General features: G+C 48.7%; 1 protein-coding gene across 4 annotated transcripts in view; it reads right to left on the reverse strand.

Moving 5' to 3' along the window:
- Window positions 1–25,726, reverse strand: part of UBE4B (ubiquitination factor E4B) — a 1,139,522-nt gene that overhangs the window by 8,275 nt on the left and 1,105,521 nt on the right. For 3 of the 4 annotated variants that reach the window (XM_078642270.1, XM_078642267.1, XM_078642269.1), the window contains one exon: window positions 22,837–24,051. The exons of the other annotated variant lie outside the window; for it this stretch is intronic. In XM_078642270.1, the coding sequence (XP_078498396.1) occupies window positions 23,993–24,051 (59 nt within the window). In that variant the 3' untranslated portion in view covers window positions 22,837–23,992. Of the gene's footprint in view, window positions 1–22,836; window positions 24,052–25,726 lie in introns of those variants that run through there. 4 annotated transcript variants of the gene reach the window in all.

Genomic DNA, 25,726 nt, shown 5'->3' on the forward strand with positions numbered 1-25,726 from the left:
ACTAAAGGGTTTTTGCACCGGCAGAGTGGTGATTGCGGGATTTGTTGTCCTTGTGGGCCTAAACGTTGTCAGCTGGATCCCCGATCCTCTACCTCAAAAGACTTGAGAGGTCTGTTGTCATTGAAGCAAGGGCTTATCTAGCCACTGCTGTAAGCCCCCTCCGAAGCCTTGAATGCAGCAATACTGCTGATGAAACTGCCCTGCAAGCGGTATCCGGCTGAAGGAGTGAGCTGTTGCCTTGCTTTTTTTGAAGCGCTCCAACCCAGTGTTCACCTTGACAGGTGCAGTCAAAGAGCACATCATAAGTGATTGTTGGACATCACTTCAGAATCCTGTGGAGTGTATCCAGGCGTGCCACTGAAACAGCACCCTGGTACCAACTGCCCTACCCGTACAGTTGGTGGTGTTCAGGCCCAATCTGTTTACTAAGCTTTACTGCGTCCTGGCCATCCTGATATGTTGATGGTAGGCCTGAAGGTAACCGGGACCACTGGCAAGATATAAGCCACTATGTCTTATAATGCATGCAAATAACATTACAGGAGGCAACTGAGTTTTGGGATCTGCAGGCAAGACTAGCAGATAAGAACGTTTGATTTCCAAAAGCTGTTATGCGTGTCAACTATGGTAGGTTGGTCGGAAACGTGTTGGGGCTTTCAGGTGTTGGGTACTGCTGGAGGAAAGATGACTCCCCCAGTGCCGATCTATATCTTCCGGCTATTTGGTGGTTGATGGGATAGCAAGACCCTGGCTTCACCCAGGTGCACAATACCATGTCAGTCAGTGCCTCACTGAATGTCTAAAGGGTTCCAGAGAGGCCGGCCCTGGCTGTAGTTCCCAAGTGAGCATGTTTGTCTTAACTTTCACTGAGGGAAACTGTAGGTCAGGTACTTTAGCTGCTCATCTGATAACCATGGCAAACAAGGCAGACTTATCTGTGAGGTGTCATCACCGTCATCATCTTGTAGCTCCGGGTGAGAGAATCTATAATTCAGGGGAAGCCTGTCTGATCCAGATTGCAGTTTGTGGAAGAGATTATTGTGGAGCACATGACACTTTAAAGTCCGAAAGGACTATGGGATTTACCCCCAATGTGGATGCACAGGGCCCTACTGTAGGTCTCTGCATCTTAGTGGAAGTTCAAACAGGCATCAGTTCTGGAGTTGGGGGGAAACAGAGTGGAGAGGAACATCTGGTGTCATAGCTGAAGGGACAGGCCGTGACCTGACTGGAGGAAACCTCAGACCCATACAGCCAGATGGTGCTCCAGAACGATCCAGTGAGGTACCGAAAGTTTGCCATGTGGCCTGCTGCGGTGTCGCCAATGGCCCTGAGAATTCGGGCTGGATTAGGACAAGGGCGGAATTATTTTTGAGATAAGAGATTGAGACTTTGAGGTACCCTGAAGTCCGTGAGACTTGTCAAGGTAAGAGTACAAGAAAAAAAAGGGAGTCATGTTTGGGCCCTTTTTATTCAACTTACCTCAGAACTTGGGAGTGCAACAACCACCTCTCTCTGCAACAGCTTCAGGAAAGAAAACCGAACTCCCACGTTCTCGACTTCGACTGGGACCAGGCATTCTGAGCCTTTATACCGTGCTCAGTGACATAGAGCCTGGCCTCACAGTCCCGGATGGCCTTCAGATTTACCAGAGCACAGAGGCCACATGACCTGCACGGAGCCTATACACCAGAGACAGAGTTTGTGGGGCTCTGCCACAGACATATATTAGCAGCAGTTCCGAACCTGTTCTTTTAAGGGGAAGCGTCCCTTGTACACTGGAAAGCTTTAGAAAACTGAAGTCTGTGAGGTGACAGAAGTCAAAGGAGCGAGCTTTGGATCTGGATCAGAAGGTGCAGAAACAAAGATGCTAATGTCGCCGTAATTGGAAGTTCTATTTGGGCCCCAAATCCACTTACGGCTTCCGCCTTGGTAGAGCGCAACTAATGGTTGTTGAGGAGAAGTAATCAAGTGTTAATTCATAAGAAATCTCAGATGTAATCTCCTTAGAGAAATGACGACGTGCAGTTTTGTTGCTTTCATAAATGGACTCACAAGGTTTAACAAAAAAGTTACTTACCTTTGGTAACGGCGTATCTGGTAGTGACTATCTAGCCACAGTTCTTTCCTTAGAATTAGGTGTGAGCATTACCCCTGCAGGCTGGTAGGTGGTGTCATTCAGCTCAGCGCGGCATCGCCGGCACCGTCCAAGCCAGAAGTGACATGTGCGGTGCCTAAATAGGCACCACCCCAGCATGCTGCCATCAGTTTCTTTTCACAACCTTCCATTCCAGGAGCGTGCAGCCATGAAGAACACGGACCACTCGTTTGCTAAACTAAGTCCCTAGAAGGGGAGCACCCTGTCCCTAGAAATTAATTTGTAGAGTGGGGAGGATGGGTGGGTTGGTAAGGAATCTGCAGCTAAACAGTCTCTACTAGATAAGGCGTTACTGAATGTAAGTGACTAGTTCATCTGATGCAGACTTCTAGCCGCAGACTTCTTACCTTACAATAGACACCCAAGCAATTACTCCCTGGAGGTGGGTCTGCAAAAAAATTTCACACCAAAAAGTCCTGCAGGATCAAACAGGCGAATTGACCCTCCCAACTAACTGGACTGTTCATGCAGTAGAGCTTGGTGAAAGTGTGCAAAAAATCCCATATTAATGTCTGGCAGCTGTCCAGGACTGGAACTCTGTGTACTAACGCAGTAATACCGACCTTGGACTCTCGTGGAATGAGCCTGCAAGCCCTCAGGGGGTTGCTTCTTGGCCAATGGGTAGCAGATTTTAATGCAGAATAGGGAGATGGCCCCTTTTTGCATGGCCTTTTCCTTCTTTGCTCTGACATACCCCATGAAGAGTTGGTCATCCATCTGGATCTCTTTAGTGTGGCTAAGGTAGAATGAAAATGCTCTTTTTGGGTCCAGATGGTGGAGTCACTCCTCTTCCTTAGGATTTGGAGGAGCATAAAAGGTAAGTTGGGTGATGGACTGGCCTACATGGCATGGAGTGACAACTTTCGGCAGAAAGGAACCTTTAGTGTGAAGAACCAGCTTGTCTGGGAAGATGTTACGGTAGGGAGGCTTAGACGACAACGCCTAACAATCACTGACCCTCTGGGAAGATGATATTGCCACCAGGAAGGGCCGGCTCAGTGGTAAGGAACCTGAGAGGACAGTTATGCAGTGGCTCAAAGGGAGCACAGATCAGAAAAGTGAGTATTAGATTAAGGTCCCACTAAGGTATGATGGGTGAAGATGGAACTGTGTTGCAGACCTTTCAAGAACCTATTTACAACAGGCAATTTGAACAGTGAAGGCTGATCTGGCAACTGCACAAAGGTAGAGATGGCAGAAAGATAGTTGTTTAAGGTGCTCAACGCAGAGCCCTTTTGGGCAAGTGAAAGGATAAAGAGAAGGACCTGAGAGAGGGGGGCAGAAAGAGGGTCAACTTGTTTCTCAGCACACCATGCCACAAACTTGCCCCAAAGGCAGGTGTATACTTTTTTGGTAGAGGGACACTTGGCTGCCAAGATTACACTGCATACTTCAGGAGGAAGGTCAAAGGATGTCAACTGTCGACTCTCGATCTCCAAACATGAAGGTGGAGCTTTGACCAGTTTGGTTGGATTGGAAAACACCCCTCTACTCCTGCGATAGAAGATCATCCCGAAGGAGCAGCATGATCAGAGGACCGATGGTCATGCTCAACAGCTCCATAAAGATGACTTGGGCCCTGTCGTTCCAAATCTTCTTGAGAACTCTGGGCAGGAGTGGTATGGGCGGAAAGGCGTACAGGAGGCCTGAGCTGCTCTTCACACAAAAAGCATCTCTAAGCTAGAACCGCCTTACAGCCTTGGAAACTCCAGCATGCAAGACCGCTGACATTGTGCATTCTTGGTGGTGGCAAAAAGATCTAACCAGATCTCCCCACTGCTGAAAGAGACCTTGCACCACCTCCGGATAGAGACGCTACACGTGACCCGCTAGGCATCTTCAGCTGATTTAATCCGCCCTGGCGTTCAGAGAGCGCACCAGGTATTGAACCACCAGTGATATGCCTGGACGTTGCAGCAACGTCCGGAGGCAAAGGGCCTCTTGACAAAGGGCTCACAACCAAACTCCGCCCTGTTTGTTGCAGTACCATATGGCGGCGGTGTTGTCCATGAACACCTGCATCAGCCTTCTCCTGATGGGGGGAAGAAAGGCTTTCAATGCCAGTCAGATCACCTGGATCATGATGAAGGTTGATGTGGAGCCCGGAATCCTCCAGGCAGCAGAGATCTCTGATCTCCACCTCTCCCAAGTGGCCGCCTCATCCCAGGAGTGACGCATCTGTAACTCCTGCCAGATCTGGTTGGGGAAGGTAGACTGCTGCTGATCCAATCAGGGTTTGTTGGCCACCATTGCAGGCTTTTTGCAGGTCTCTTGAAGTTTCCTTCGAGATCTGGACCATGTTGGAATGATTTCCCTGATACTGCGCCTACTGGAACTTCAAGTCTTACTGCAGATCCAGCATATGCCAACGGGCAAGTGTCATAAGCAGGATGCAGGAGGTCGTGAGGTCCAGCAGCCTCAAAGTCAGTCTCACTGAAGCCCTTGATAGAAACATTAGTATCATTGCCTGAATATACTGGACTTGCCATTAGGGAGGATAAGCCAGAAACTGCAAGGTATCCCAAACAGCTTTGCTGAGAGGGCGAGTCTGAGAGGGAGTCACATACGACTTCAGCACTTTAATAGTAAAGCCCAGCGGGTGAAGGAGGTCCGTTGGAGTCTGGAGGTCGGAGACTACTGACTAGGGCGAGTCTGCCTTCAACAGCCAGTCGTCGAGATATGGGAAGACTGGCACCCCTGATCGCCGCAGATGATCTGCGACCACTGCCATCACCTTGGTGAACACCCAAGGGACGCGGGTAAGACCAAATGGGAGCACAGTGAACTGAAACTGCCCGTGGCCTACCGTAAACCACAGGTAAATTCTGTGGGCATGCAATGTGGGAATGTGAAAGTATGTATCCTGCAAGTCCAACACTACCATCCAGTCTACCAATTGAATCACAGGCAGGATTTGAGGGCGCGTCGGTATTTTCAATTTATTCTTTTTGCTGAAGCACGTCTGTGTGCTGTCAAGGCATTAGTCTGGACTGCCACTAAGGGCAGGCTAAGGTCCAGGACTTTGGCCACCCTTCTCACCACCATAGCAAAAGATGCTCCCTCCATCGTAGCTACAGTACGGGGAGAGACTATGCCAGTATCTGGGGAGGTGTCCAGTCCACTGGCATCCACCAATGCCTCGCACCAGCCAATGTTCAAGGCTAGAGGCTGGTATTCTTCAGGGTACGGTGGCCCTTCCCAATCCTCCCCAAACGCCAGCCCATAATAGAGCTTGAGCTCCAGCCTGGAAGGCATGGGTCCAGTCAGTGCCTAAGTTGGCAACGGACGACGTCCTTCTGGCTCTGTGTCGGAGTTGAGGATTAGAATGGGGATGGCGCCACCGGCAGCATCGGCACAAGGGAAGGTTGAGGTGATACGACTGGCACCATTCAGGATCCATATGTGGATCCAAGAGACCAGACCGAAGTCATGGGCGGAACCGCCAGAGAAGAACCAGTAGGTCCCGTCCCGAACCCATGGTGCCTGATGGTGCGCCAGCGGAGACAGGCAGCCCAAATAGGAGGTGCATGACCTCATAAAATTCACTAAGTTAGGCGAGTGTCGCTCTGACTCCCAGAAACTCAGGTAGGTGAGGAGTAGGCCCAGAGACAGGCTATACCACATAGCCAGGCCTCAAATGACTATGCTCACTCGTCTTGTCAGATGACTTTGACGGATGGGAAGAAGTCGAAGCCCTCTTCGACTTCTTGCTCTTTTTATTCTTGTGGGACTTACCAGAAAATGATTGAGTGCGATGAATATCTTGGGCTCTGCAACCGATCCCGGGACCTTCTCCTTGACCAGGATCAAGACTGTTGCACGTCGAGCAGCGAGGAGCTTGAGGAAGCGGTGCGCTTCAAGGCCTTGGGGGGCTTGTTGTGGCAGTTGACGCAGGTCTTCACATCGTGGTCACACTTAAGGCACCAGAGGCAAACAAGATGTGGGTCTGTTGCCGACATCTGTCGGTAACAGGCGCCGTAGGGCTTGAAACCAACCTCTCTAGTAGACATCCTGTCACACCAGGATAAGAATTCTCAAAAAAAAAGTTAGAGAAAAAGTTGAGAACTGGTCAGACATAAAATGACTGGGAGAAGCGCTCTTCGGATCTGCACTGAGTAGTGCGGAAAGAAAAGAACGGATGTCAACGCGCTGGGGTGGTACCTATATAGGCTCTGTGAATGTAACTTCCTTCGTGGACAACGCCACTCTGAGCTGAACGATGCCACCTTCTGGCACGCAGGTGTACAGCTCATGAAAAGTTTCCGGATCCAGTCTGGCGTCTGGGGATAATTCTAAGCAATCTGTGACTAGAAGTTTCCATCAGTTAATGCATAAGGTGGAAACATGCTGCCCCTAATGGTTAAGACCTTAGAGTAGAGGATGCCCCTACTATGATGAAGGGCACATCACTAATCCTGGAACATCCATATAGTTTTAAATGTGTTTAAAGTACTGTTACCCGGCACATTGACTGGTAAATTAGAACTTGGCATTGGTTGCTTACATTTTAAGCTGAAAAGGCAGGGATCATGTTTTTTTTTTAATATCATCTGTCTACTGAAACTGTGTATTCTATCACACGAATATGACTTACTACTCGGTTTGCAGATGAAACAGCAGGACGTGTAATACAGCCATTTTCATATAAGATTTCTGGTGAACCAAGGCCTTAGTGATAGATTTTAAAGAGTGTCCAAAGTTCCTTACTTTGCAGGTATGCTTGAACTGCAGCTAGATGTAAAAGGATAGAGGTGAGTGCCAATCTTGCTTTTTTCAAATGTGACAAGCAGCAGATGATGCCCTATACAACGACTTTAAGAGGTCTATGTGCTTGCAGCTTTCAGTAGCCGATTCAAGAATCGAATGGAAGCGGATGATTTATTCCTTTACGACTAAACGACCAATCTCCATCTCCACGTGATTAAGCACCTGTGTGAGAGGATTAAACGAACATTCTTCACTCCCATGTGACTAACGCACCTGGTTGAGAGGACTGTCGTGTTGCGCATATTATTGTCTTGATAAAGACCCGCTGCGACTGAAAACATTGGCGCGTTCAGGGTCGAAACGTCGACATCTATCCCCAGGCCATAAAAACTTGGAGCCCCCAACGAATTGGAAAGAAATTAGAGAGTTCCAAAATTGTATTAGTTGTTGGTCCTATGAAATAATTTGTACATAAATGTATATTTTTCTATATGAAATTTGAACACATTTTGTTGCTCACAAGTTCATTATTCACGATTGTCACTTGTTTTTGCACTATATTTGATATAATGACCGTTATTGTAGATAATGTACAGAAATGATGCATTGATTTATAAAATGAGATAAAGATACTACAAATGAGTATTTAAATCTATCTTCTTTATTTTATTTTATTCTAAGGATTTGTTACAGAATTTCAGAGGGGCTTTGTTGGTTCTATTAGGAGCAGTGTATAAAGGAAACTGTTTGGATAAATCATATGTGGTTGAAACCCGACAGAACCACTATTTGTTAAACTACATATCACCCAGGTTCTGAGGGACACAGGGTTAACCCCGTTGCTTGTATAAAGCTGAAAAAAGACAGCAGCTTTTGGAACATCTCCTCTCTTGGTTGGGACAGGCTTTACCTGTGACAGAGTTTAATATAACCCCAAATGGGGCTGGATATGCTAGGGCTTATGGTGGTACTCTTTGTCAATGGTGGTCAATCGTAGTTTTGTGGAGCCAAGACACTATTGTCTAAGTGCCTGCTAGGAATTGCTGTCTGCTGCTGCTTTCAATTAGTCTGATGCCCAGATGGAAGGAATATGCTACTTACCAGTATGCATCTGTTCTTGGCATGTAGGGCTGCTGACATTCATATCTGGGCATAGATCGCCGCCTAGTGTTGGGTCCGGATGATTGCACATTGTTGTCCTGGAAGAGTCTTCGAAGCATCACGAGATAGGTGGCTCCTCCCGTGGACTACAGTGCGCATGGGCATCCTCTCCATCCTTAGATTGTTTTTCGCCATTGTGGCAGAGGTGGAGTGTTGTACAGTAATGGATGTCCATGCAAGAAAAAGAGAGTTAGAATGAATGCTACAGCTGCGACAGGCACCGGGGAGGAGGGTGGGCGATATGAATGTCAGCAGCCCTACATGCCAAGAACAGATGCATACTGGTAAGTAGCATATTCCGTTCGAGGCATGTGGGCTGCTGAATTCATATCTGTGCATAGAATGTATAGCAGTATCTTCCCTAGCGGTAGCCACCTGTGCCAGCTGCAGCAGGCTGAAAAAGAGTTTTAAGAACAGCCTGTCCTACAGCAGCTTGCTGTTTGGAATGTACATCTACGCAGTAGTGTTTGGTAAATGTATGTATGGTTGACCATGTGGCTGCTCTACAAATTTCGTGTAAAGGAATATTTCCTAGGAAAGCCATGGATGCCCCTAGTTTGCGTGTAGAATGCGCTCTAGGGGGAACTGTTAAGGTGCGTTTTGCTTTTAAATAACATATTTGAATGCACTTAACGATCCATCTGGCTATGCCTGATTTTGAGATAGGGTTGCCTTTGTGTTGCGGGGAGAAAGCAACAAACAACTGTTTTGTCTTTCGAAATGCCTTTGTTCTATCTATATAGTATAGCAGAGCTCTCTTGACATCTAGAGTATGCAATGCCCTTTCAGCTACTGTCTGTGGGTTTTGAAAGAACACTGGCAGTTCTATAGTTTGATTTATATGAAAATGGGATATCACTTTTGGCATGAATTTAGGGTTTGTTCTGAGAACTACTCTATTTGCATGTACTTGAATGAATGGCTCTTGAATAGTTAGGGCTTGTAGCTCACTAACTCTTCTAAGTGAAGTAATGGCAATTAGGAAAGCCACCTTCCAAGTTAGAAATTGTAGATCGCATGAGTGTAGTGGTTCAAAAGGTGGTCCCATAAGTCTGGTTAAAACGATGTTTAGATTCCAGACAGGTGAAGGTGGGTGTTTTGGTGGAATTACTCGTTTGAGTCCTTCCATGAATGCCTTTATTGCTGGCACTCTAAACAGTGAAAGGTGTTGCCTGTTTTGGAGGTATGCTGCCAACGCAGCCAGATGTATCCTGATGGATGAGTACGCTAAATTGCAACATTGTAGGTGCAGGAGATAGCAAATGATGTTCTGTGTAGAAGCATCTAATGGGTTTATGTTGTTGTTTCTGCAGTATATGACGAAACGTTTCCACTTTGCTGCATAACATGCCCTGGTAGTGGGTCTTCTTGCCTCTTTGATGATATTCATGCAGTCTGGAGGCAAGTTGAGGTATCCAAATTCTAGGATCTCAGGAGCCAGATCGCCAGGTTCAGCTGTTGGGGATCTGGGTGTTGGATTTCGCCACAGTTCCGAGTTAGAAGACTGGGTGTGAGTCGCAGTCTCTGATGAGGCACCACTGACAGTTCTAGGAACGTTGTGTACCATGGTTGCCTTGCCCACGTGGGAGCAACTAGGATTAGCGTCAGGGAATGTTGGCGCAGTTTGCGTGCCACTAGCGGGATTAATGGCGCTGGAGGAAAAGCGTACGCAAATTTGCCTGACCAGTTCATCCATATCGCATTGCCCTGCGACTGCGGATGTGGGAACCTGGCGGCAAAGTACTGTCATTTTGTGTTTTCGCTTGTGGCAAACAGATCTATTTTCGGTTGTCCCCACTTCCGGAAGAATGGTTGGAGCACATTGGGGAGAATCTCCCATTCGTGCATTTGTTGACTGTGTCTGCTGAGCAGGTCGGCTATTTGATTATCCTTGCCTGGGAAGTGTTCTGCCATGAGAAACATGTTCCTCTGGATGGCCCATTTCCACACTCTTTGAGCCAGGTGTGACAGCTGTGGGGAGTGTGTTCCTCCTTGCTTTTGAATGTAATACATAGCCGTCATGTTGTCCGTCCGGATCAACACGGTTTTGTTGCATAAGTGTTTCTTGAACGCTTTTAGGGCTAGGAAGATTGCCATCAACTCTAGAAGATTGATGTGCATTTTTTTCTGTTGTATAGTCCATAGTCCCTGGACTGTGTAATGCAGGACATGGGCTCCCCAGCCTAGCAGGGATGCGTCCGCTGTAATCACTATTTGTGGGACAGGCTCTTGGAACAGTCGTCCTTTGCAAAGGTTTTGTGGATTCCACCAATGCAGAGAGTTGTATGCACGACTGGTCACCAACACTAGGTCTTTTAATTGTCCTTGAGCCTGGTTCCACTGCCTTGCTAGGCACTCCTGTAGCGGACGCATGTGTAGTCTGGCATGAGGGACTATAAATATGCACGAGGCCATCATTCCTATCAGTTGCATAAACACTTGAGCTGGCAATGAGGGTTGTGGTCTGAACTTTTGGATCAACATTTGCGTACTGTTGATCCGTGCTGCGTTGGCGTATGCCTTCGCCACTAGAGTATCTATTGTCGCTCCCAGGTACTGTTGGACGTGGGAGGGTTGCAGGTGTGACTTTGGGTAGTTTAGCGAGAAGCCTAGACTGTGCAGGAGATGAATGGTTTTTGACATGTGGTTGGCACATTGCTGGGCCGAAGGCGCATGTATTAGCCAATCGTCCAGATATGGGTACACATGAATGTGTTGTCTTCTGAGATGTGCCGCCACTGTTGCTAGGCATTTGGTGAACACCCGTGGAGCTGTTGTGACACCGAATGGTAGGACTTTGAACTGGTAGTGTTGTCCTTGAATAGTAAACCTCCGATACTTTCTGTGAGCAGGGTGTATCGGTATGTGAAAGTAAGCGTCTTTGAGGTCTAGGGTTGCCAGGAAGTCTCCCTGACGCAGCAATGGCAAGACTTGTTGCGGAGTGAGCATGTGGAAATGCTCTGACAAAATGTACAGGTTGAGGGGCCTGAGGTCCAATATTGGTCTGAGGGAACTGTCCTTTTTGGGAATGAGGAAGTATAGTGAGTATACTCCTGTTCCTTGATGTTGAAGTGGGACTGGTTCTATGGCCCCCTTTTGCAGCATACTGATGACCTCTTGCTGCAGTAATGTTATATGTTCCAGTGACATTGGACGGTGTATGGGTGGAATGTTGGGTGGTGTTGATGTGAGTTCTAGGCAATAGCCATGTTGGGTAATTTGCCGAACCCATTTGTCTGTAGTGATGTTTAACCATAGTGGCAGGAATTGTTGTAGTCTGCCCCCGACCGGTGTTATATGGTCTGGGGGTAGTGCCAAGAAGTCACTGTTTGGTGTTAGTGGAGGATCTATTGGCATTGCCTCCACGTCCTCTGCCCTTGTTATTATTACCTCTGTATCCACCCCTGTTCGTGTTTTCATTGTAGGTGGATTGCGTATTTGTTTTGTATGTGGAGGATTGCTGCGATGTGTTACCTCGCGCTCCTCCCCTATAAGTGGAGCAACAAAAGGAGCTTCTGGGTTGCTGGGACTGAAGAGCCCCCATGGACTTTGCGATCTGTGTCTTTTTTCATTTTGTCCAGAATTGAGTCAACTGCTGGACCAAACAAAAAATCTGGATTTATAGGCTGGTTAAGAATTGTAGCCTGTACCTCATTTTTAAGTCCAGATATTCGCAGCCATGCATGCCTCCTTAGTAGTACGCTTGTGTTGATAGATCTGGCAGCTGTATCTGCCGCGTCTAGAGCAAATTTAATGGAGGCGTTGGTGATGAGCTTTCCCTCCTGTATGAGTTCATATGCCTGTTCTTTGTACGGCTCAGGTAAGTGTTGGAGAAGTCCCTCTAAAGTAGCATAGTGTGCCCTGTCATATCTGGCCAGCAAGGCCTGAGTATTGGCTATTCTCCATGAGATTGCTGCTTGAGCTGCTACTCTCTTGCCTGATGCTTCCAAAATTTTGGACTCTTTGTCAGGAGGAGCAGCCTCCCCAGTAGTTTGTGAATTTGCACGCTTTCATGCGTTGGATACTACTAAAGAGTCTAAAGGTAGCTGCCCTTTGATGTAAGTAGGGTCTACTGGTGCCGCCCTATATTTTTTTCTATCCTTGGGTTGATGACACGTGCCCTAGCAGTGTCTTTGAATATGTCAGTTGCGTGCTTTAAGACGCCCTTTAACCGCATGCGCGCTGCGGCGATTTTCACGCTACGCTGCTTTTTTTAAAAAGCCACGTTACATGACGAGCTCAGCTCGTCATCAGCGTGCGAGCGGCGCAACTGATGACGAGCTGAGCTCGTCATCAGCGCCGAAGGGGTTAACTTGGGGAGCATTTTGACACTTTTTTCTGATGTAGCTAGTGTATCGAATAGAAAATCTTCTAATCTTCTTCTACCGCATCTGAGTGCATGTCTACATTGTGGTAGCTTGCTGCTCTATCTATTAAAGTGTTAAAAGCCACTGTGTCTTCTGTGGGTGATGGTTTAACTGGGTATTCAGTTGGGTCTGTAATAGGTAGAGTCCCCTCATTGTCTGGCTCGCCCCCCCACCCCATGGTTGTGAATTGGGGTCTATATATGGATTTTGTGGATATCCTAAACCCGCGCCTGCATCTTGATCTTCATCTTGGATATGGTCAGAGCGTGCAGGTGAGTATGGGGCATATGGGGTAGTAGGCATAGATGGAGAGATAGGCTGAAAAAGAATAGGAGAGGTAGCACAGTCCCTTTTCTTTTTGAGAGGAATTTGGGAAAAGTCTTCAGTAGGAACTGGTCTTTTCTTTTTGGTATAAACAGTCACTTTCCCAGTATTTGGGTCAATATATAGTTTTGACTGGTCCTCTGTGGAAGGGTCAGGATGGATGAGCTCCTCTTCCACAGTGTTGTGCCTTGGCGCCGATGTCTTTGGTTTGACCTTTTTCGGTTCGATGCCTTTAGCTGTTTCGACCGGTTTTGGTGCCTGTATCGGTTTCTGAGGTTTTCCGACAGGTTTTGTCGATCCGATGTCTTTTCCAGGCTTCACCACGGTTTTCGGACCAATAGGCTTTGTCGGTTCGGTAACTTCTTTTGGCTTCAAAGATGTTTTTGGAGCCTGCGTCTTTGGCTCGATGCCCTTCTTCGGATCGATGGGCTTCGGCTCGACTGGTTTGGTCTGGTGAACCTTTGGTTTCGGTTCGACGACCGCTTTGGGCGTAGCCCTTTTGTCTTCGGTGCCAGGCTTTTTGCCTTTTTCAACGGTCGAAGTCGGTTTGGTCGATTCGACGGTCTTTGGCTTCGAAGGTTTTTCTGGTATGGTGGCCTTTGGCTCGGCTCCCTTTGGTTTCGTGACCTTCGGTTCGACGACGTTCGGTCCGAAGACGGTCGTGTCGATAAGTTTTGGTTTTAATTGAACCGGCCTTGGAGTACGTGTCTCAGAGGGCTCTTTTTGTATGTTCTTAGCCGGGAGGTATTGCGGGCTGTAGAACCAGTTTTTTGATCTTGGCTAAGGCCTGATGGCGATGCCTCGACCTGAGTCTCTGATATAGGTGTAGTGTCTATATGGGGCGGTGTACTCACGGTTCGCCCCTCGTTGACATCGGAGTCACTTCGACAGCAACGATGTCTTGACCATAGTCTTCGATATCGACGATTTCTTCCTCCTCGTCCATGTAGTATTCAGAGTCGTTCTCCGAGTCTTGATCGTATTGATCAGAGTCTTCGGCGTGCACTAGTTCTTCCTCATCGTCGAAGATATTCTCGGGCTCCGGTGCCGATATCTGCATTTCTTGCCTCGCTGTCCGCCGATTCCGTATTGTCTTCTTGGATCGGAACTGGGCACAGGCTAGACAATTATCTTCATTATGCTCTGGAGAAACATTTATTGCACACTGGATGCTTATCTGTGTGCGGGAACTTTGAGTTGCACTGTGGGCAGTATTTGAATGGACTTCGTTCCAACGACCGTCGGTCCACGTGGCTTCGAGAAGGCCTAACGGCCCGATTCGACGACCGGAGTGCAACAGAAGGTGAAGAAAGTCTTTCGGTACCGATCGCAAACTATACCGACGAACGCGAAGGCCTTTTGGCCTTTTCGAAAAGTTTTCTTCCATTCCGAACTTGGAGTGCTGGAAGGTACATCAGAACCCAATGGTGGAAAAAAACAATCTGAGGATGGAGAGGATGCCCATGCGCACTGTAGTCCAAGGGAGGAGCCACCTATCTCGTGATACTTCGAAGACTCTTCAGGACAACAATGTGCAATCATCCGGACCCAACACTAGGCGGCGATCTATGCACAGATATGAATTCAGCAGCCCACATGCCTCGAACATAAATTAATGCCATTTCTGGGCAGATGCACTGCCAATACCGCTGGCATCTTTAACAGCCTGCAGGCTGCAGTGACCCCGAAAAGGTAGCAATCTAAATTGTTAGTGTTGCTCACGTACCACATAGCGGAGGAAGAAATGCGTTACTTACCTGTAACAGCAGTTATCCAGTATTGGTGTCTTTCATAGATTCACATGCCTGAATCATTCCCCGTCGTCGAGACGGGAGCCTCCGGTAAATAAAAAAGTAATGTCCTATAGACATACATAGAGAAAATAGGCCCAAGGGTCTCCCCTTAGTGGCCTTTCCTTGTCCTTATGTAAAAAGGACCAAACTCTTACAGTCAGCCAATCAGCTCCGACCTCCCTCTAGGACCTCCCTGGGAGGAGCCCCAGTCCCTCAGATTTTCGTACGCACCCAACTAGGTTGGCGTAATATTGTTAGAGAGGGATGTGAGACCTTCCAGGGGAGGCGGGAGGGTTGCATGTGAATCTATGAAAGACACCAATACTGGATAACTGCTGTTACAGGTAAGTAACGCATTTCTTATCCAGTATTTGGGTGTCTTTCATAGATTCACATGCCTGAATCAGAATAGCTAGCAATCAGATATGCACCTGCGTGATGGAAATGCTCTGTAGTCACAGTAGACAATGCATGTGTCGTCATACAACATGTGGACAGCATAACAGTAACATCACAATAGCAAGGAACGTGCATACCTGGATGGCGGGATGTAGGAAGGCTCACTTCACTGAAAGAGATGGCGAAGCACTGCCTGGCCCACTGCCGCATCCTTCTGAAGTTCGATATCCAGGCAGTAATGTCTGGAGAAAGTGTGCGGTGACTTCCAAGTCGCCGCTCTGCAAATGTCCAAGATTGGCACCCCAGCGAACAGTGCTGCGGACGTGGACATCGCCCTGGTGGAGTGAGCAGTAACATGTTCAGTTAAAGGCCGTCCGGCCTTGTCGTGGCAGAATGCAATCGCTGAGGATATCCACCTGGAGATGCTTTGCTTCGTGAGAGGCAGGCCCACTCTTGGTCTGCTGTATGCCACAAACAGCTGTGAAGATTTCCTGAGAGCCTTAGTTTTGTCCAGGTAGAATTTTAGGCACCTCTGAAGGTCCAGAGAATGCAGCGCTCTTTCCGCTGCTGTGGACGGATTTGCAAAGAAGGACCTGAGGACAATTGGCTCGTTGAGATGAAAGTCCGAAGGGACTTTAGGTATGAATTTAGGGTTTGGTCTCAGCACTACCCTGTCTTGTCTGAATTGCATATATGGTTCTTGAATGGACAAAGCTTGCAGCTCGCTAACTCTCCTGGCTGATGTTAGAGCGAGCAAGAGTGCTGTTTTTCAGGAGATGTGTTTGATGGATGCTCGATGAATGGGTTCAAATGGACTTCTCATGAGTTGGTTGAGTACCAGATTCAGTTGCCATGTCGGAGGGACTTTCCGAGGCCTCGGAAAGGATCTCTAGAGTCCCTTCAGGAATTGTTTGACTAGTCTACTGGACCACAGAGAAGGTCCTGTGAAAGTCCTAGTGAATCTAGAGATAGCTGCGAGGTGAACCTTTATGGATGCATGTGCCAGGCCTGACTGTGCTAAATGCAGCAGGTACGGTAGTATTTGTTCAGGGGTGACTGAGAGTGGTCTTAGATCCCGATCCACACACCACATGCAGAACCGTTTCCACTTGAGAGAGTAGGCTTTGTTTGTACTATCCGCTCTCGCTTTCGACAAGATATCCCTGCAGTCCTGCGGGATATTTAGTCCACTGAACTCCCTGTGCTCAGGAGCCAGGCCGACAACTTGAGTGATTGGAGGTTCGGGTGTTGCACCTGACCGTTGGACATTGTTAAGAGGTTCGGGTGCTGCCTCAAACGGATCGGTGACCTGATGGAAAGTCGAAGTAGATCCGAGAACCAGTGTTGTCTCGGCCAGAACGGGGCAATCAGGATTAGGGTACATGGCTCCGCCTTCATCTTCCTGAGGAGCCTCGGGATCATTGGAAACAGAGGAAAGGCGTACGCAAACGCGCTGGACCATCCGATGGAGAATGCATTCCCCAGAGACCCTTGTTGGGGATGCCAGCTTGCGTAGTGCGGACATTTGGCGTTGTCTTTGGTGGCAAACAGGTCGATGTTCGGGACTCCCCATTGAGAGAAGACGTGCTCCAGGGCGTTGTCGCTCAGCTCCCACTCGTGGGAGAGGGATCTTTGCCTGCTCAGGGCATCCGCGATAGTATTGTCTTTTCCGGGGACATAGTCCGCCTTGAGTTGGATCCCGTGTAACACTAGCCAGTTCCAGATTTTCTGCGATTCGCGTGATAGAGAGAGCGAACGCGTTCCCCCCTGTTTGTTGAGGTAGTGCATCGTCGTGGTGTTGTCCGTTTTGACGAGCACTGGGGAGTTCTGGATGCGTGGCAGGAATGCCTGTAGAGCAAGATAGACCGCCCTCAGCTCCAAGAGATTTATGTGGAGCAGTTTTTCCTGAGGGTCCCACTTGCCGCTGATTCGAAGATCTTGTAGAACGGCGCCCCATCCTTCCAAGGAGGCGTCCGTGGTGACCACCAGAGGTGTCGCCGGAAGGAGAAACGGTAATCCTACATTCAGATTTTTTCGATTCCTCCACCAAGCTAGGCTTGTGGACATTTTTGGTGTGATTTGCACAATGTCCTCGAAAGAGCCAGTGCTTTGGGTCCATTGGGTTGCGAGAGCTTCCTGCAATGGGCGCATCCTGAGTCGGCAGTGAGGGATAAGGAGGATGCACGAAGACATCATTCCCATGAGGGATGTGTAAGTGCGCACTTTGATGTATGTTTTTGTCGCCACAGCCGTGGCCAGAGATAGTATCTTGTCCGCCCTCTCCTTCGAGGGAAAGGCCTTCACGCACTCCGTGTCCAGGACAGCCCCTAGGAAGGTGATCCTTGTCGTAGGGGTGGTGCAGGATTTTTTGAGATTGATGGTTAATCCTAGCCTCTGAAAAAGATTGGTGCAGGCGCAGGAGGACGCTGCCGCGTCCTCGGCTGAGGGTGCTTTCACCAGCCAGTCGTCTAGGTAAGGGAAGACTTGGTGACCCAACTGACGCAGATATGCCGCCACCGGAGCTAGGCACTTCGTGAAGATCCGCGGCGCGGACTTGAGGCCAAATGGTAGGACTCTGAACTGATAATGTCGGCCCGCCACCTCGAACCGCAGGAACTTTCTGTGACGCTTGAGGATGGGGATGTGGTAGTAGGCATCCTGGAGATCTAAGGATGTCATGAAATCTCCTTGTTCGAGAGTGCCCAGGATTTCTTGAATCGTCACCATTCTGAACGATTGGCTCCGTAGGAAGGCATTGAGTGCCCGAAGGTCTAGAATGGGCCTCCACTTGTCCTCTTTCTGTCTTACAAGAAAGAAGTGTGAATAAAACCCCTTCCCCTTCTGGGATGCTGGAACTCGTTCGATTGCTCTTTTTTGTAGCATTATAGCGAGTTCTAGGGTAAGGAGCCGTAGATGTTTGTGCGTCCGCCTTTTGGGAGGTGTGTTGGGAGGCAGGGACGTGAACTCGAGAGAGTGTCCGAATCTTATAATTTGGAGAACCCATCGGTCCGTGGTGATGTGTTGCCAATTGTCGAGGAAATGGGTCAGCTTTCCTCCAATTTGAAAGGATGTAGAGGGTGGTGGGACTGGCTGGAGTAATCGGTCACTGGCGTCCGCCAGCGCCCCTTTTGGAATTCCTGCCCCTGAAGGTAGATCGTCCGTATGAAGATTGACGGGCTTGTTGTTGTTTATGTTGGTACTGATTTTTGTTGGTAGAGGAATACGAGGACCGGTTCTGGTAGGAACCGCGATAAGAGGACTGACCTCTGGATCGGTTCCCTCGAAAGGACTGGTTCCGGGACTGTAACGTGCCTAGCGCCCTTGCAGTGTCGGTGTCCTTCTTGATAGTTTGCAGTGCCTCGTCGATCTTGTCCCCAAAGAGATGCTGGCCGTCGAAGGGCATGTCCAGCACCTTCAATTGCACTTCCTGGCGGAACGACGTCGCCTTCAGCCATCCTTGACGGCGTAGCACAGCCGCTCCGGCTAGTTGACGGAAGCCAGTCATGGCTGCATCTATCGCGCAGTCAATTATTTCCGCCGCCGAAGATTGACCTTCCGACAGGAGAGCCTTGACCTCCCCCTTTACGGCATCAGGCAGTTCCTTCAGGTATGGGGCTATGTCCTCCCAGAGCTGGCGATTGTAGCGCCCCAACAAGGCAATGGAGTTCGCGATCTTGATGGTCATGGCCGACGTGGACGTGAATCTCTTCCCTATCGTGTCCAGCTTCCTGCCTTCCTTGTCCGGAGGAGCGGACAGTGGGGAGGAAGGGTTGCGGGAGTGTTTCTGGGCCGCCTGCGTGACCACCGAGTCAGGTTTTGGGTGCCCGTTGAGGCAAGCCGCCGCCTTAAGTGGGGCTTTATATTTCTTGTCCAGGCGCGGAACAACCGCAGGCACGGAAGCGGGTGTCAGCATCAATTTCTTGCCCTGTTCCCACAAGAACTCTATGATTGGAATAGATTTGGTTGCCTTTTGTGTCTGCTCTTTGAAGTCATGCAGGAAGCAGTCCGTTTCCGTTGATTCCACTACCATATGGAATCTCTTCGCTGCCCGTTCCACAAGTTTGTGGAAGCCTGCTATGTCCACAGGTGGCGAATCCGCCTGTCGCGGTTCAGGTGAAGCCGGGGATGGCGCTACATACTCGTCATCTCCATATTCGTTATCTCCATCCTGGTCCGAGTGGACTTCCTGGACTTCTCCTTCCTCCAATTCTTCCTCCTCCTCGTCGTCGTCCGAGGAGTCCATCACCTGAGGCTGGGTCTCACGGTGGGTTTGGGGTTGAGTTTGAGACCGTTTTGGGGCAGACGCTGGTGTATGGTCTACCGGTGTCTGATGACCACTGTCCGCATCCGGGAATCTTTGCTTGTAGTCTTGCACAAGGAACCGCAGGTCATTGACCAGAGTTGCCGGCAGGCATATCATGGGGGTGACCTCCGTGCGGACACTAGTGTGGATGGAGTGTTCCTGAAAAGTTAGGTCCTCCTGCTCCTCATCTGTGCTTTGGCACTTGACGTTGAGGTCCGAGATGGAGGTAGCTGGACCCAAGTGGTCATCCTCTTCGGATTCCTCACTTTGGAAGATGTCGTGAGGTGGTTGCATCTCCACTTTGCTCGGAGACGTGGTTTCCGGGGTAATTTGCGTTTTTCTAGACTTGCTAGACGCAGCATGTGTTCCTGTCGACGTCAAGTGCGTCGTCGACGGCGGTGGCATGAGGGTCGGCATCTCTACTAGGTCGGATTTTTTCCATGGTTCCGATGCCATCTCCGACGACGAGTCTTCCTTCGTCGTCGGCGTCGTCGACGACGACCCCTTCGTCGACGGTAACTTCGTCGACGACGACGGTTCCTTCGTCGACGGTTCCTTCGTCGACGGTTCCTTCGTCGACGGTTCCTTCGTCGACGGTCCCTTCGTCGACGGTCCCTTCGTCGTCGGTGTCTTCGTCGACGGTGTCGGCGTCGACGGTGTCTTCGTCGACGGTGTCTTCGTCGACGGTGTCTTCGTCGACGGTGTCGTCGTCGACTGCGTGGACGACTGTACCTTGGTCGTCGACGACTTCGATGACGATGTTGTCGTCGTCGGTACCTTCGTCGACGGCGAGCCCGCCGTCGACGGTGTCTTCGTCTGTGAGTTCTTCGACGACGGTGGGCTCGTCAATGACGATGCCGTCGTCGATGGTGTGGTTCTCGTCGTCGACAGGGTCTTCGTCGTCGACGACGATTGCAGTAATATAATAGAGGAAACAGGTCTACCTGATGATGTTGAGGAAGTAGTCGTCGTCGACGCTGAAGGCGATGACGCTGATGTCGTCGACACAGTGGTTGTGACAGAGGTTGTTTTGTGGGTCTGTCTGGTAGACGATGGAGCAGGTCTTTTGAAGGTGTGATCAGCCTGAACAGACACTGAAGATGACGTAGATCTCGCCTCTGAAGACTTTTTTGTCTTCTTAGGAGGAGTGTCTGAGGGGCCCGGGGAAGATACCCTAGGCCTCTTTTTAGAGACTTCTGAGCTTTTGGAAACACTGCTCTCAGAAGATTCAAGATTGTCTCTAACCTTCAGCCTGTCCAGCCAGATGAGAAGGCGTCCTTCCCTGTCTCTCACAGTCTTTTTAGGGAAAGACCTACAGATCCTGCAGTTGTCCGAGACATGATCTGGGTAAAGGCAGTACAAGCATAACTCATGCTTATCATCCACATGGATCCTCTTCTTCCCACAGGAAGAGCAGGCCCTGAACAGGGCTTTCTTCTGTGACTCCGACATGGAAGAAGTTTGTGGAAAGAAGCCACTTACTGCAAACAGTGTAGTGAAGAATCCTTGAAGGGTTGAGAGCGAGGAATCACTTTTGAAGAAAGTTTAGATGATTATAAGTAATCTTGAGCAGAGCTCAAGCTGGAGACTCCCTAGCACAACGTGCGGTAGAAAATCTGAGGGACTGGGGCTCCTCCCAGGGAGGTCCTAGAGGGAGGTCGGAGCTGATTGGCTGACTGTAAGAGTTTGGTCCTTTTTACATAAGGACAAGGAAAGGCCACTAAGGGGAGACCCTTGGGCCTATTTTCTCTATGTATGTCTATAGGACATTACTTTTTTATTTACCGGAGGCTCCCGTCTCGACGACGGGGAATGATTCAGGCATGTGAATCTATGAAAGACACCCAAATACTGGATAAGTGGTGGTGGGCTTATGGGCTGGGGATGTGGAAATGGGTTTTAATGTCGAAGATTGCTATGAGTCCCCTCTTCGGAGCAATGGGATGTCTTGCAGGGAGATCATATGGAAGTGCTCCAATAAGAGAGGATATCTCCCTGTGGAAAGACTCCTGGTAGCCTCCCGAACCAGGACCGTCACCCTCGTCAACAGACCATGTCCGAAACTTCGGCATCATCCTAGACAGCAAGCTCACCATGAAAAATTAGATCAAACAAGTCTCCTTTGCCTGATTTTGCAAACTCCACAAGATTTTCAAGTGGTTCCCGATCAATGCCAGATGAACCGTCGCCCAGTCCCTCAGCATACACTTCAGTTCTGATGCCCGTTTGCTGGTGCCTCAGGGTTGTGATATAATTAATGGTTGGCATAGCTCTTGTGCCCTTCGACAATGGCTTGCTTACTTGGTTTAGAGTAGCTTACGAAGGTGAGTGGTTTCAGATGCCGTAGCTGAGCCTGAAGGATGGTGCCTCTTGAGGCTCGGAGCTTGGCTAGATTCCTTTGGGAGTGTTGCACTGCCTCAGCCTGCATGCGTGTGTTTGAGGTTGAATCGCTGGGGGTTAACCCTCGTGTGTCATTAGTGAAAGCAGTCCTGGGTGTGAGCTTGGTCTTTGGACCAGAGGACCTCAAGGAATGAATCTCCTTCTCCTCATGCTCAGACGCCAATCCTCGGAGGACAGCACATCCAGGCTCACTGTCCCTAGTGCGGCCGGATTACCCGATGGACTTGTTTGTTCTTCGTCAGCATTGAAGATATTGCCCTAACCATATATGCTGGGGTGTCAGGAAACTGCTGGTGCTGCATCTTGTAGTGTGCCCAGAGCATCTTGTTTTGGTTAAAAAAAGGGTCTTCTTTCACCGAAATGCTTTACAAACAAGTGTACATGGGCCCCTTGTGGTTGGGTGACAAGCACGAGTTACACGGTGTTGATCTGACTAGGGCAATATGGCGTTTCACCTAAGGAAGAGCTGAAAGGGTGTTCTCTCCGACACAGTCACACTATTGCCGATTGAATCCTCAATAATGTTGATGCCAATCGCCAGTGAGGGGCCCGGTCGCAGTTTAGTAAGAAGTCTCAAATGCATTGGGTCAAGGCTCAGTAGTTATCAAAAAGTCTCTGCTGCTGGCACCAATGAGGTTCGCATTTCCGCGTCGCTGTGGTCGAAGTTGTGATGGTTGGCAGTTAAGTTTCTGACAGGAAAATAATCTGAGGTGGAGTCGTTCTCCTGGTGCTTTGTGCACTACAGGTCGAGTCAGAAATGGTCCTGTGACTCGAAACCAATAATAATTAAAAACAACTTGCAAATGTTCAAGCCCAACTTTAGATGGCTGGATTATGCAGATCACAACATTTAGATTGTGTTAGAGTGAGGATACTTTGTAAACTGTTAGAAAAATCAAATATTTAAACCAACATATAGTAAGGATGGAAACGAGGCAATATCTGTGATGTGTGGGCCGAAACATCTGTGAAATAGAAAAACGCTGTGTTTCATTGAAAGATTGTGGCATTTGTAGAAAGATTACCTTTTTTCCAGGGTACGCGCTAAACTCCTCAAAAATTGTAAAGAAATCTGTTAATGGAAGAGAAGTTTATACAGTAGACTTTAAAAATTTTTATTTTGTGCATTTAAAACGGTGTTTGCTTACGTGGACCAGCATTTCTCTAAATTAACATACACAAAAGTGGTGCAATTACACAGTACAAAAGTACACAGGAGGACTGTGAATGTCTATCACCATTTATTGTACTTCAGTTGCCCAGAACTGGACAGAGGACGCGCTCAGCAGAAAAAAAATACAAACGAAAATGAAAAAAAAAAAACACCATTTTTTTACAGCTTAATTTTAAAACAAGCTCCTGGTTTGGACTCCGTTCAAGGGCCACCCAGGACCTCGACTGTCCTGAGCAGGAACAGGAATACAAAAAGGCTCAATTAAAAAAAAAGTGATATTCCCAGATCTTTTGCACCCTTTCACTTTGGTAAAGTCATGGGTACAAACGGTAATCCATGTAAAAAGGCATTCCTCCAGCAGTGGGGCACCAGGGACTCGGTGCACAGCTGTCACTGCCCTGCGGGTCCGCGGCACACTTAGCAGACAGTATTACTGAATAAAAATAACACCAATAGCAGGTCATGGGAAGTGGCAGAAGAGGTCTCCACACCTCCGTCGCCACGCCCGCTGTTTCTCTGAGCCAGGTCTGCACGCAGCCCTTCCTGAGAGCAATGGCCATTTCAGATCATAGAGTGTGAACGGCAAACGGCGGGTTTCCGGGAACGCCAACTTTGTCCCAGTGCCAAAAAACGTGCGTTTTTAATCGTTGTTTCACAACACCAAAATAAAACAGAGTGAAAATAAACGAACAGAGTATGCGAGTAAGTAGGATATAAAAATAGGTTCCATGAGTAACACTTCGCTGCAGGCACCGTTAGGTCACAGAATGCAGGTGCTATTCCTGTAAGGTGCGGGCAGGAGCAGGGGAGGCCAAGGGAGGAAGTTCATTTTTATTACATCGTATTGGAATTAATTGTTCCTTTGTTTCACTTAAAAAATTATGGTAGTGCAGGGAAAAAATGAATTTTAGCAGCAGCAAATGGCCACGGTTTGCTCGGACTCCAAGAGAGAGAAATGGGGCGCTCCAGCACCACTCAGCTGCCAAACCATCTCAGCCCTTGGAAGTGCAAGTACCTGTTCCAGTGACCCACCCCTCCACCTGCCAAACATTTCAGATTTAAATATATGTACAGGAGTAGGCGGCTCGTCGCTTTCCACGTCTGTTTCAGCAGCCCGCAGAGTACTGCGTCCATCAACTTAAAATGGGTCCTCGGCAGCACGGCCCTTTTTCTTCCTTTGTGGGTCAAGTCATGACCGAGGGAGCATTAGTCAATGTTATGCTTGTCTCTCATCCACATCTGAATTCGCTCCTTGAGTTCTGGCACTAGAACGAGAAGAGAAGGAAGTGGGATTAAAATGCTGCCACGCACACAACACATGTCCAATTTCAGCTAGTGGTCGTTCAAGTAAGGTGAATAGGTAGACGGTGTCTGAAAACGTGCAATGAACCACTAACTCAGCACAATTTATGTTGCAGAATATCCGACCTATAAGAAAAAGACGATAGCACTCTGGACAATCTCCAGCAGACCGAAGGCTCGGTGAAAAAGTATACATCTGTAATATTACAGTCAAGCGGTATCTTCAGTGCAACTGACTAAATAAAGTCACCCAAAATACATCAGTGTGAAAAATCCGACCCAGTTGCCACAAGATCAAACTCGCTAAAAACCCAACTCAAGGTGTCAGGAGCACCAGATCACTGCCTGTCAGTCCACCAATCACCAAAGCCTGCTCATGGATTAACACAACAGAAGCTTGCACCAACTCACTAAAAAACGCTACCCAAAAGGAGCACCAGCTCACTCTCAAAAGAACCAACACCCCTCAGCAGCACTAGCTCACAGACAAATCCAATCAAAAGCCACCAGCAGCAATAGATAAGTAACCGAACCTAAATAAAAGTCTTGATGATGAACTGAAGCAGCCAGAAAAACGAATTACTTACCTTTGGTAACAATGTTTCTGGTAGAGACGCAGTCTAGCCGCAGATTCCTTAACTTAGAATATCCCCCACGCTTCAAACTGGATCCGGAAGACTTTCCGCAGCAGCACCTCTGCGCACCGGGCGCGGCGCCGCATGGCTCCGCCATGACGTCGTCCACGGACATGACGTCAGCGGAGCCATATATGCCCCACCCAGAGAGCTGACGTCAGTTTTTGTCAGAGAAACTTTTCCGCGCCACAACGTGGAGCCACCACCAAAAACTGTGAGAATATGGGAACAGTGTCCAAAATTGATGAAAAAAGGGAAAGAAATTGAAAGGTGAAAACAGCACCATAAAGGTCAGTGCCAGGCACTGTATTTTGAAAAGTTAAAAAAGGGTAAGAGCAGAGCACCGCTCTGAGAAGCAACCCCACAAAAGTGAAGGCCAAACCACCTTCGGAGGTAGATGAAGTGAAAAAACAGCATGGCAGACAACAGAAAGTCCGCAACCATAATGTATAACCGTGAAGGACCACAAGTCCGAACACAGGATCAAGGACAATTTACCACAAGATGTCACCTGAAAAAGATGTTGTAACCCCAATAATAGACCTATAGAATGTGGCAGAGCCAATAGACGTGAACCAATGGGTCGCAGGGGTGGTAAGAGACCCCAAGGCGATGGAGAAGGGGAGGGCGGGGGGGGGGGGCGGGAACAGGTATAGATTTCACACCGCACAATCCAGGCATACAGTTGGAAAGGACACATGGGTTATAAGCATACTGCCCAATCCAGAGAACGGGTGGAGTAGCGCAATGAAAACACAATGAAACATTCTGTGTCAGAGTGAAGAGAAAATTTCACCCCCTGCAGAAGAGTCAAGTCACCCGGTGGGAGGAGAGAATAGAAATCCCAACTTGAAAAGGTCCTCGCAGAACGGGGAGGATGGGCAGGCGTTAAAAACCTGCGGCTAGACTGTCTCTCCTCCAGATACATCTTTACCGAAGGTAAGTAACTTGTTCATCTGATAGAGACATCTGGCCACAGATTCCTTAACTTAGAATAGATACC

This window comes from Lissotriton helveticus, chromosome 5_1 (assembly GCF_964261635.1).
Source record: "Lissotriton helveticus chromosome 5_1, aLisHel1.1, whole genome shotgun sequence".
Classification (NCBI taxonomy): domain Eukaryota; kingdom Metazoa; phylum Chordata; class Amphibia; order Caudata; family Salamandridae; genus Lissotriton; species Lissotriton helveticus.